The 13,107-nt window shown below is 41.2% G+C and overlaps 2 protein-coding genes across 2 annotated transcripts; one reads left to right on the top strand and one right to left on the bottom strand.

Moving 5' to 3' along the window:
- Positions 1-655: 655 nt before the first annotated feature.
- rab38c (RAB38c, member of RAS oncogene family) lies at positions 656-4,168 on the bottom strand. Its single transcript, XM_021618862.2, has 3 exons — positions 3,391-4,168; positions 2,597-2,865; positions 656-1,376 (listed from the first exon to the last, which is right to left on the bottom strand). Exons 1-3 carry the CDS (start codon positions 3,581-3,583, stop codon positions 1,215-1,217), a joined length of 624 nt encoding a protein of 207 aa, XP_021474537.1. The 5' UTR covers positions 3,584-4,168; the 3' UTR covers positions 656-1,214.
- A 151-nt stretch (positions 4,169-4,319) lies between these two features.
- Positions 4,320-7,054, top strand: LOC118936700 (ras-related protein Rab-39B). The gene is made up of 3 exons (XM_036933254.1): positions 4,320-4,659; positions 5,654-5,880; positions 6,185-7,054. Exons 2-3 carry the CDS (start codon positions 5,666-5,668, stop codon positions 6,609-6,611), a joined length of 642 nt encoding a protein of 213 aa, XP_036789149.1. The 5' UTR covers positions 4,320-4,659; positions 5,654-5,665; the 3' UTR covers positions 6,612-7,054.
- The last annotated feature ends 6,053 nt before the right edge of the window (positions 7,055-13,107 follow it).

The following is a 13,107-nucleotide window of genomic DNA, read 5'->3' as shown; positions in this document are numbered from 1 at the left end:
GGGTCCGGGGAGGGCATCTTAAAGCGGAACACCGCAACTGAATATTAGGCAGCTGCTTCTTGATTTGAAGTGGATGGAATCTGTCCGACTCTGCAGTACTGTCCAATCAGATCCAGACACATCTGAAGACAACCCCCTGGGTTAGTATGCTATTGATGTTAATACCATTGTCATTGGACTATAACAACAACCTTTCACAAAGCACCAGCTTCTCAGTTTCCTGCAGCTCTCTATAGGAATGTAGGACATACAGTACATCTAATGTCTAGGCATATTGTCCCAAATGTGACTCTACTCGGCCTGCAAGTGAGATAAAATCCTTAATATGAGTCGGATTTGGCATTGAGATGTCTTCCTCTATTTTACAAATGCTGTACAGGATGTATATGCCTTTTTATAGGCTACCAACTGTATGAAAAGGTTTGAAATTCACTGGTTCTCCTCCCTTTCTGGTCCAGCCTCGTCCTGGGATCAACTCATGGTGGAGGATGCAGATTAGGATGAGAGGAGAACTGACATCAATGCTATCCTTTCATACCTGTGTAGGAATAATAGAATGACATAGTAACAATGTTGCACTAACATGCTATGTTGGACAACTGACATGGTCAAAATAGGCTACAAAAATGGACAAGACAACTCTGCAGAACCCCACATCAAAGCCATTTTAATGAAGTTAAAGATATAAGCCTACACTGCATGTACATTATAGGTACAACAAGGCACTGTGGCAGTGTTGTCCCTATCCTATAAACAGAAACACCGCTTTTGTATCAGTCTGATGTCAATCAAACAACATCTTTATATCACACGGTCATATATCCTTGGTTATACAACTGTAGACGTCACAATGTGTGTCATCTCGTTGCTGATATTCTCTGCTTTGTCATTTAGTTGTCTGAGGGACTGAAATGAGGGGGAGCCCTGCTTTCACAAGGTAGAGAGGTGGTTCACACCAAGAAGTTACAATAATGTATTTATTGTGAAAAGAAAAATGTTCCACTCATTATATTACTATTTTACAATTTCTCACACAAACATGATCATGAATCCACATAGAGAAATACACCACATCTCTCTCATAACATATTTTTTCCCATGGCCCCTCTCAGCTTCTCTTGAAGATGTTCTTTAATTGGACCGGTCCGACAGACTACAGAGAGACACGTACAGACCCTTGAAGATCTTCCTCTTTCTCCATTCTCTTTGATGGGTCAGAATTTGTTACATGATCCACAGCGAACTCTTTCTTTAACACTGCTGTTGAACCCAGGCAGAACCTGCACATCTGGGTCTGAATCCAAGACTGTACTCTCTTCATTGGCCAGGATATGTTCAACCAGACATCTCGCTGCCGCTTCAATGTTAGTGTTCTCCTACAAGATGAAACAGAAGACACAATCATGTACAGCTAAATGACAAATAGACCTTAGAATGATCTCAGATGGGAAGTATTCCCTGGCCAGATCTGCTCAGGATTCAAAATCCTCTTACCTCAGGCAGAAGGATGTTGCTAATATTCCATCATTATTATGGGGCGGTAGGGTAGCCTAGTGGTCTAGTGGCCTAGAGCGTTGGAATAGTAACCGGAAGGTTGCAAGTACAAACCCCCGAGCTGACAAGGTACAAATCTGTCGTTCTGCCCCTGAACAGGCAGTTAACCCACTGTTCCTAGGCCGTCATTGAAAATAAGAATTTGTTCTTCACTGACTTGCCTAAATAAATAAAATAAAAATAAATTAATGTAAGCTACCAGTTGGGTAGGCCCCAGTGACATATTCACCCAATCAGCCTTCACACCCAACTGAGTAACTCATTAGAGAGTGGCTGTGAGTGTCCCCTTCCTCTCAGGTTCAGTCTGTGAGAAGGGAACACACCTTTCACAGCCTTCTGGACCATTTCACACGTTCCTGTTCACATTCCCCATGGCTAATTAGCCTGTAGTCCTTATACCCCAGGGTATGCTAACATTTCATTCCAACTGATCTCATGTATTTATCAGCCGAGTGTGATTGCATTTCATTGAACACATTCAAGTAACCCAAGCTGACAATCAAAGGCTGTTGTCAAGCTCTTTATATGCTCTTTATAATTTCATTTGTTTTTTAAAATTATTTAACCTTTATTTAACTAGGCAAGTCAGTTAGGAACAAATTCTTATTTACAATGATGGCCAAACCCGGACGACGCTGGGCCAATTGTGGACCGCCCAGTCACGGCCGGATATGATGCAACCTGGATTCAAACCAGGGACTGTAGTGACGCCTCTTGCACTGAGATGCAGTGCCCTAGACTGCTGCGCCACTCGGGAGCCCCAAAAATGAGAGATACCATACTACATAGTGATCTTCCATAGGGGCAAGACTGTCAAATTTTAGCAGCCAAAAGATTACCCAGCAGGAGTCGGTGGAATGTATTTAGAATCATTGAGATTGTGAGGCTTGTCTGTCACATGCACACACACACTCCAAGTGATCAGACATGATGTCTTTTAGGGCAACCCTAGACTTTCTAGCCAGCCATGAAGCAGCCCACATGCGTCAGTTGGGAGAAGCTATGACTACAGTACACAAGCTTCAGTATCTTTCTTCCTCACCTTGGCTGAGGTCTCAAACCATCCCACAAATCCATTTTCCCGGCAGAATGTGTCCAGTCTGGGCTGCTGGGAGCAGACTTGATCGGACTTGTTGGCCAGCAGCACAGCTGGGACAGGTTTGCCATGACTCAGGGTGACCTTAGAGTCCAGATCGTCCTTCCACTTGAGCACGGCATCAAATGTGGAGGCGCGGGTCACGTCGAACACCACCAGAGCTCCCACGGCCTCCCGATAATACACACGAGTCATATTTCCATAGCGTTCTTGTCCTTGGACAAACAAATACAAGAACAGCACACATCAGAGTCAGAGGCACACAGCACTGGTCTATCTATACTTGAATTATATGTATTTAACTATCTAATTATATTGCATTATGACTTGGCACGATCCAAAAACTGGTCAGGTTTTTCATATTACAGAGAGAGATAGAGACTCCTGGCAATAACTGCAGTGCTCATGTGACTCTCTAATATGAGCATGACACCAGCTGAGCCCAACACAAGACAACATTCCTCCACAGTGCACATTAAATACCATAGGGAGAAATACTTTACACTATTCATTAGGATGATTAATGTAACATTGGCTATCTATGGATAAAACCAAATATAAGTCTCATAAAAGTGTGTTAATTCATTGATAAGCCTGTTGAGTTGTTGAAAACATCAATGTGATTTTTCGCAAAATGCTAAACATGAATAAAGTCTGACGAATCGTCCAAACCACTGGTATTACAATGAATGGATATATAAAGTCAAATATCAAAGTCAAATGGACTGGTTAAGACATACCGGCAATATCCCAAAGCTGTAGTCGTATAACGGTGTCACTGTCCCAGTGCAGAACTTTGAGCGCAAAATCGACACCAATAGTTGCGCGATAATGTTGAGAAAAGATCTGATGGACATAACGCTTGATGATTGACGTTTTCCCGACCCCAAGGTCGCCTATAACGAGAACTTTGAACAAATGCTCCTGCGGCATGGTCTGACTTTGTACAACAGCCCATTCAAAACGCACCACCACAGGATTCACTATTTGCCAGTGATGATGGCTTTCTAAAAGACAGATTATGATTTAATACTAATTCCGTTCCAACTACAGCCTACATTCTTTCAAGTGTTTCCATTTAGAACATTGAATGTTGACTGTAGGCTTATGTCACCGTGCACCCATACGAAATTATGCCTTCATATCCAAAGGATGAAGTCGAGCAAATTATGTAATCCAATTTGATTCCATCCACCGTAGCCAACACGAAATGTTAACTTTTAATCTTATAATATTTTCAGCATAGGCCAACTTTCTCCTCAAAAGAAAGTCTACTCCATAGCTCTAACACCCCCGCAATGAGTTTCCCTCCCTCCAGTCGCTTCGAGACCAGTTTGCTACACGATGTCATGATACCAAAACATTTGAAAGCTGCCAAGACTCAGCCACACCCATTATCTTCTACCCTTCAATAGCCTACTGTAGGTCTATTTCAGAGCAGGATTCGCGCACAAGCTATTTAATCATTCGGGGACATTAGGCTACACAGTAGTCCACAAAGATAACCCGAATCTAATCTACGAGAAAAAAAACCTACATTTAAATGTCCCTTTATAGCACCCGGTGTAGCACCCTCTATGGAGAGCAGCGCGTAATTTCGGAGACATTTTTGCTGCGTTGCTGTCTGGGTTCTTACGGTAATGGTGCTGATGAGGGATGAGTCGCGCTATGTGATGCTGTTGTTACTGCCATTTCATCAGCGGATTTTCAAAAAATATCTCTCCATCTTTAAACATGGAATTACCATAAAATGAAACCATCGACAAGTTTTAAGGACGGCCATTAGCCTATTTCACATGAAACTCGCCAGTATAGTAACAAATCTCAGTGTAGAATTAAATAAAATGATAGCCTAGGACAAGGCCTATTTGCTGATTACTCCTTGGTGTAAAACACGGTGTTTGACTAGGCCTCCTGGGATCACTGTTTCAGAGAGCATCTTCGAGAGAAAATATTTCTCAAGATCATGGGGTTTGCTATTGCCAGGCGTTGATCGCCCATCCAACAAGGTAATTTAACATAAGGTTGTAGACCTACATGCCGATGTTGTGTTTATTATGGATTAATATAGCATTGCCATAGAGAAGACCGTTGTAACTCGATCTATGAAGGGCGGAAAGAAGATAAATTGAATGTGTTTTAAATTAAGATGGCTTATTGTAAAATGTCAGACTTATGTAGCCCAGACCTAACACGTTTCCAAATTTTGACATGGGTGAAATGAGTATTCAATATGTAGCCTGTTGTTTGTATATAAAATGTCCATAACTGCCCTTTTAATTTACTTTGTAATTAAAAAATCTATGTTATTGCACTTGATTGGCTTTACACCAACGGTGTTTCTATGAGAGCTAAATATACGAGTTAAGAACCAACGGTGTTTCTATGGGAGCAGAATACACAAGTGTTATTTTGCTAGAGCTGTCTGTGCATTTACACTGGAAAGAGGAGCGGCCTTTCCCTCATTGTAATGTAGGCTAGGGCAGGCAGACTACTGTTTTTCAAGAATACGCAATTAGTCCGGCCGCAGTAGGCTATTGAAATTCCACATTTAATAGTTCTTAGCACCACTCATGTCGATGTTGGATGTTGCGCACACATCATTACGAATAGGCCTCGAAAAAATTGTCAGGCCCATCAAAGAACTACATTAAAAAAAAATAGGCCGATAAGGATAACACTTTGTAAACAATGTTTACAAAACTTGGAGTCAAACAAAACATTGGAGTAAAACAACCCACTGGACACACACTGGTGAATCAACGTTGTTTCCACGTCATTTCAACGAATATACGTTCAATTGACGTCTGTGCCCAGTGGAAGCTTACACCAGTTCAACTAAGCTCATGAGAAATATACTGTTTAAGTGATATTCTTCAAGAATCAGTGGATATATAGGCGATCATTAATGAATGTACTGTAGATACGAAGGAGTCTAGATTTAAGCTAGTCTACTTAGGTTGATTATAGGCCATTTACTATTCGTTTTTTTTTGTGCCATAGATTCTGTGAGATATGGAAGCGATATGGCTGTACCAGTTTCGACTCATCGTCATTGGGGACTCGACAGTAGGAAAGTCGTGCCTGATCCGGCGATTCACCGAGGGACGCTTTGCGCAGGTGTCCGACCCCACAGTCGGTGTAGACTTCTTCTCAAGGCTAGTGGAGATAGAGCCAGGGAAACGCATTAAACTTCAAATCTGGGACACTGCTGGACAAGAGCGATTCAGGTTACGTTTTTAGATTGTATTTTCCTTTTTTAAATCTTCCATTGCAAAGACGAAATCATTTGTCTTTCAATAAATCACGTTTTTTTGTTGTTGATAGTCATCTGTCAATATTATTGTTATAACAATATAGTATTTAGATCTCTGTATTATTCATCTCGGAGCCTTTCGTTGTCTTGATGTTTGAACCTCACCACTTCCCTGTCACATCCTTTGTTTTTCCATTTCCCCACTTCTCAATAAGTATATTTACAATTTCTTTCAATTCTCTCTCTCTTCTTTGCTTAACCCCCTCAACCCTCTCTAGGTCTATTACCAGGGCGTACTACCGCAACTCTGTTGGTGGGCTACTGCTGTTTGACATCACCAACCGTCGCTCCTTCCAGAATGTGCATGAGTGGCTGGAGGAGGCCCGCAGTCATGTCCAACCTCACAGTATCGTCTTCCTGTTGGTGGGTCACAAGTGTGACCTGGAGTCCCAGAGGCAGGTGAGCCAGCAGGAGGCTGAGAAGCTGGCAGGTGCCTATGGCATGCGCTATGTGGAGACATCGGCTCGCGACGCCATCAACGTGGAAAAGGCCTTCACTGAGCTAACGCAGGACATCTTTGAGCTTGTGAAGAGCGGTGACATCAACATCCAGGAGGGTTGGGAGGGGGTGAAGAGTGGCTTTGTGCCCAATGTGGTGCACTCCTCAGAAGAGGTCACCAAGAGTGACCGCCGGTGCCTCTGCTGAATGTCCTGTCTGTCTAGTTGGCTTTACCCCCCCCCCCCCCTCGCTCAGCCCATGTATTCCTGTAACATTATGACCCATTAGCTCCCTATCTTATCACCTGGCATTTATTTGGCTCTCTCACTCCTATCCTGAATACTGGAAGGCCATATCAGCTCTAGTCTACCACTGGAGCAAAAATGGACAAAGCGATTTGGGTCGTTCCATGAAAAGAGTGCCTTTTGTGTCCCTTGGATATTTTAAGTAGAAATTGTGCACCAATATTGAATTTGAATAGCTTGTTGCATTTTGACATGTCCTTCTCCCAACATTTCTCAAAGTAACATTTTTTTGTTGCTTTGCCAAAGTTATTTCTGAAGATTATTATTCATTTCATGTGATTAGTGTTTATGTCCGTCCCTCATTTTAAGGTCAACTGAACTCCCGTTTTAATATGGTGAAGCTATTCCTTTTAAAATATATATATATTTCCTTTAAAGAAACATTGAACATCCTAATAGCGAAATCATAGAGTAAAAGCAGGTGAGCTGGTTCTACAATTTGGGGCCATTTTCTGGTGTTTTGTGGTGGAAAACTGAGCGGGTCGAGCACAACACATCAACCCTGTCACCCATAGATAGACAGGCTAGAAATATTATAATTTTTTTGGGGGGGGGGGGTGAAGCTCGCATTCAATTGCCAATCCCTGTGCACACAACAAGCTTCCATTGCCCCTTCACAAGGGGATTGATGGCTGATTTCAGATGAAATCGTCAACCCTGTTATGGTCAACCCTGTTATGGTCAACCCTGTTATGGTCAACCCTATTTGGCACTTAATAGGCCATTGCTATAGGAATGGGAAAACTCGTTTTTTTTATGAAGTTGAACGTGTGCTGTCACGTTATGACAGAATGTTAAAATTAGGTGAACCCCCCCCCCCCCCTCCCCCAAAAATGTACCAAGTTACACTTCTCAAAAGGCACCGAATTGGTGGAACGACCCAATTGCCAAAGTAACCTTCCTCGCCTCTGTCTTACCTGTTAGATGCACTTGAAAGAAAAGAAATGCCCTGCTTTATGGTGAGATTTTCCTCTCTGTAGTTATGCCTCATCTTGTGCCCTTACGGAAGGAACACACCTCAAACTTTACAAGTCTGTCCTGTAGTCTGGAGCACTCACACAACTTTCGGGAGGACACCTAACCTCCCTAGTCTGTTGCTGGCTGGTGAGTGCAATACAAGGGGACACCAAATCTAGCTCTGCTCTTTAAACCCTCTCTATGGAAAGATCCAATTCACAGAGGGAAGCATGTGTTGTATTAGCACTGCGTGAGCATGCGGGGAATGGCACACTGCTGTGTTCAATGCCTCCTCTGCTTTAGTTTGTGAGACTGATGGCACTACCAGACAAATGAACAACCTGAGAACACATCATTGCCATCATCCCTTTGATCATAGATAAGATGGAACCAAAGTTTGTGTGTACCGATTCAGTTGCCAACTGTGTTTCTATATGAGTATTCACAGGGAATTTGTACCGTTGAGTGTGGGTATGCACTGTGAAATGCCTAACATCAATGTTTTTATTGCGGTTTGCGTCCTCGTTGCTCATATTAAATGCACAGTTGGTGACAGAAGGTACAACATATCACCCCTTATAGCTTCCCTGTCCATCGATCATAATCATTACAGAGAATGTGTCTCATGAGAAAGCCGTTTTATGTACTCCGTTGGCTTAAACTGTACGCCCACCCCTTAAACATTGACATCTACCCATATGCCTCCTGATGAACACTGAAGCTTTAAATGGGGTCGGCTGCACTAGGGTTGTTTGCCTTTAGTGTCTTAAGACCTCCACACTGTATGGTCGTATGCTTGTAGTTTTAACACGATTATAAGCAACATTCTGCATAACGCAACATGTCCGATATTTCTTCCCGCCCTACACTGTAAAAAAAAAAAAAAGATTACTCCAACTGGTTACAAGTAACTAAGTTAGGGTTTCTCAATTGAAAAACAACACATTTGTGGAAACCAAATACAGTCAAATGAAAAAGTGTGGGCACCCCTGACAATTTCCATTTATAAATAATTGGGTGTTTGGATCAGCAATTTCATTTTGATCCATCAAATAACTGATGGACACAGTAATATTTCAGTAGTGAAATTAGGTTTATTGGATTGACAGAAAATGTGCAATATGCATCAAAACAAAATTAGACAGGTGCATAAATTTGGGTACCCCAATAGAAAAATCACATTCATATTTAGTAGAGCCTCCTTTTGCTAAAATAACAGCCTCTAGACACTTTCCATAGCCTCTAATGAGTATCTGGATTCTGGATGAAGGTATTTTGGACCATTCCTCCTTACAAAACATCTCCAGTTCAGTTAGGTTTGATGGTTGCCGAGCATGGACAGCCCGCTTCAAATCATCCCACAGATTCTCAATGATATTCAGGTCTGGGGACTGGGATGGCCATTCCAGAACATTGTACTTGTTCCTCTGCATAAATGCCCTGGTAGATTTTGAGCAGTGTTTTGGGTCGTTGTCTTGTTGAAATATCCAGTCCCGGCGTAACTTCAACTTTGTGACTGATTCTTCAATATTATTCCCAAGAATCTGCTGATATTGAGTGGAATCCATGCGACCCTCAACTTTAACAAGATTCCCAGTACCGGCACTGGCCACAGCCCCACAGCATGATGGAACCACCACCAAATTTTTACTGTGGGTAGCAAGTGTTTTTCTTGGAACGCTGTGTTCTTTTGCCGCCATGCATAACGTCCCTTGTTATGACCAAATAAATCAATCTTTGTTTCATCAGTCCACAGCACCTTATTCCAAAATGAAGCTGGCTTGTCCAAATGTGCGTTTGCATACCTCAAGAGACTCTGTTTGTGGCGTGTGTGCAGAAAAGGCTTCTTCCGCATCACTCTCCCATACAGCTTCTCCTTGTGCAAAGTGCGCTGAATTGTTGAACGATGCACAGTGACACCATTTGCAGCAAGATGATGTTGTAGGTCTTTGGAGGTGGTCTGTGGGCTGTTTTTGACCGTTCTCACCATCCTTTGCCTTTGCCGATATTTTACTTGGCCTGCCACTTCTGGCCTTAACAAGAACTGTGCCTGTGGTCTTCCATTTCCTCACTATGTTCCTCACAGTGGACACCGACAGGTTAAATCTCTGCGATAGCTTTTTTTTAGCCTTCCTCTAAACCATAATGTTGAACAATCTTTGTTTTCAGGTCATTTGAGTGTTGTTTTGAGGCCCCATGTTGCCACTCTTCAGAGGAGAGTCAAAGAGAACAACAACTTGCAATTGGCTACCTTAAATACCTTTTCTCATGATTGGATGCACTTGTCTAGGAAATTCAAGGCTTACTGAGCTCACCAAACCAATTGTGTGTTCCAATTAATCAGTGCTAAGTAGTTACAAGTATTCAAATCAACAGAATGACAAGGGTGCCCACATTTTTGCATAGCCTATTTTTCACATCTGATTTAATTTCATACAACTTAATATTGCTACACTAAAAATATTTGTCTGGACAATACCCCAGTACTCAGCTTTTATTAGAAAATGAATGGCATGCCACTGTGATCATTTTCTGTGATGACAGAGTAAATTATTATGCAGCCTCAGAGGGGTGCCCAAACTTTTTCATACGACTGTATATGATTCAATGACGACAGTTTTATTTCATTATTACCAAACCTATATTTGAAGTTGCAATGTATTTCTTTTAAAACTCAACTTACTTTCCCCCTTTCGGTTAAACCTAATAAATAACAAATACAAACTCATATTTCATGTAAATGTAACCAATTTTTTTCATATTTTTTTCATATAAGTTCACTTTTTAATTTGGAATTACCTATCCAAATCCAATTAAATCAATTCCCTGTAAATCAAGAAATTAAGTTGGTTCGATAACTTGAAATAATGTTTCCAAACATATTCTTTATACATTTAGTAGCCACAATATCATGACCAAGAATTAGCTACCTTAACATAGAAACCTTAACAGGCTCTTTAGTACCATATGCACTCATGCAAGTACCATTACAGATGCTGTCAGTGTACGAGTTTGAGTTTGAATAACAGATACAATAGACCACATTAACAGGAACGACATTTACTCTCACAGGTGGGCAAAAATAACTAACTGAAAGCCACGCCCCCCAATAAGCTATACCTCCAGCGCTTTTGATAGGCTGCCGCCGCTACATTGCCCCACCGCTATTCAATGCACATGCGCTCGCTCATGAGGTGTTGAAAGCAATTTAGAACTTTCATTCAATCATTTTTTTGATTGTCAAATTTGTTATTTGATTTCAGGGAAATTTTATAGAATAGGTTGAATGAACCAAAGTGTAATTTGTTATCATTCCAATCAGTAAATGCACTGCAGAACAACAGCATCTTCCCACCTTTTTTTTTACAGTGTATTAGACTCAGCCATGTGCTTTATCTAACCATTAAGACTTCCAACCTCAACCCTTAGTTCCTCCTAAGCAGTTTTCTTCCTCAATGCCAGTTTCCACCCACCTTATTAAAACTTTTCGGTAAGCTACAAACCCCTTTGCTTCAAGGGCCCCCATGTCCATATTTCTGCAAGCAGACCATGTCTGAGAGCAATAATCAGGAGCCTCCTGGGTTCAAAGTATCTATGCACCGAGAAACTAACCATTTGCTCTAAAGGAAAGCTACAACATGCATTCATTCCTTTTACTGTCCTCCAAACCCTCACAATGTGTTGAACAAGAGGGTTGTTCATTGCCGCACATGTATAGTTGCATTTCACCCATTTTACATTTGATTTTCCAAAGAATTACAAGTGTCTTAATGGATTTCTGATATAACATATTGTAAATAGCCAGGGTGTACTGGGTGTATTTATTTCTAGAACATGAAGGGTAATATTAGCGTGATAGAATTCCAGTTTTACTTTCTCACGATATGGGGAGAAAATGCCATATGTTTCAATATTTGTAGGATGTATCATACAGTAACTGGAGTGGAAAGGGAGAAGGCTTTGAATGGGTGTTGCTCTGTTCAGGGTATTAAGAGAGTTTTGGTTTCCCCCACTTTCACTGAAGTCGTACCCATGTATCATATGAAAGGAGATATATGAGAAATGAACGTCCGCAACCTTCATATTGTCATCCGGAACCTAAATACCCTACATGCTTATTGAGCCTACATGTGCCAGACACATTGTAGTCTGTTGTTGAATGGACTCCTGTCTCCAATCTCTGCTTAAGCCAGGTACCATATCAGCTGCTCATTTTACAATCACAGCACTGGCGCCAAACAACCGTTGTCTTTCTTTCTAAACCACTGACTGACTGTAATAAAGGGTATGTCGAGAGAACATTCAGACAGACGGCTCTCCGTAGTTCATGATCTCTGCTAGACACCGGAGGCTCTGGATGACGCAGCTTACCTGCACAACGTCGCGTGGCCGTTTGAAATGGCGACATATATCTCTAGTCAAAGCAAAGATGGATTTCCAATTAATTTATGTGACTTGTAAATGTTATTTGAAACAAACATAAAGCCATGTTCCTTTAGCGTTGTATAGGTTTGGGGTGCATAGAAGGGGCAGGTTTGATGTCTCATGCTTGTAAGGAATAAACATTTCATCTCAGCAAAGGCACAGTCAATATTACCAATGCTCTATGATGACCATCCAAAATACATGTGTTCAGTGTTAGTTACCTCTGCATGCACACTTATAACCCCAATGACTTAGATATTCCCCCAGCCTGGAAATAACATACTGTTTATTCAACAAGCAGTTTAAAGAATTTGATATTCCGTAAGTGAAACTGGATATACAAGCAGGTCAAACACATGGAGACTAAATTAATGTAATGTCGGTGATGTATCTATTTGTACCACAAAGATACTATGAACTAACTCCCTATTAAATTGTGAACACTTGATACGAAAACATCCGTTTGTAGTCTCCATTAGTGTAATGCTGCAATGCCATGTACAAACACAAGAGGGCAGCACACACTAAAGAGTTGGCCTTGTAAATGGTTGGACGGTAACAATCACAAGGCGCAACATTAAAAGTTAAAGACACATATGGTTCAAATACAGGGTGACAAAAACATATGGGATTCTACCCTAGATCTAGAAAGAATTCCTATTGAATGTGTGTATATAATGTAATCTTAATCATCATCATCGCCCATGCACACAGCGAAGCAGCATGTCCAACTGCATCCAGCGGTGGAAAAAGTACCCAATTGTAAAATTAAAGATGGACAATGACTCAAGTAAAAGTGAGTCACCCAGTAAAATACTACTTGAGTAAAGGTCTAAAAGAAAAGTGGTTTTAGATATACTTAACTGTCAAAAGTATATGTAATTGCTAAAATATAATTAGGTATCAAAAGTACAGTGTGTTCGGGACAAGTATTCAGACCCCTTGACTTTTTCCATATTTTATCACAGCCTTATTCTGAAATTGATTTTAAAAATAATAATAGATCACTCTACACA

The sequence above is a fragment of the Oncorhynchus mykiss genome, chromosome 10, assembly GCF_013265735.2.
Source record: "Oncorhynchus mykiss isolate Arlee chromosome 10, USDA_OmykA_1.1, whole genome shotgun sequence".
NCBI lineage: Eukaryota > Metazoa > Chordata > Actinopteri > Salmoniformes > Salmonidae > Oncorhynchus > Oncorhynchus mykiss.
The sequence above is the reverse complement of the archived record's forward strand: the minus strand, read 5'-3'. Positions and strand labels throughout refer to the sequence as shown.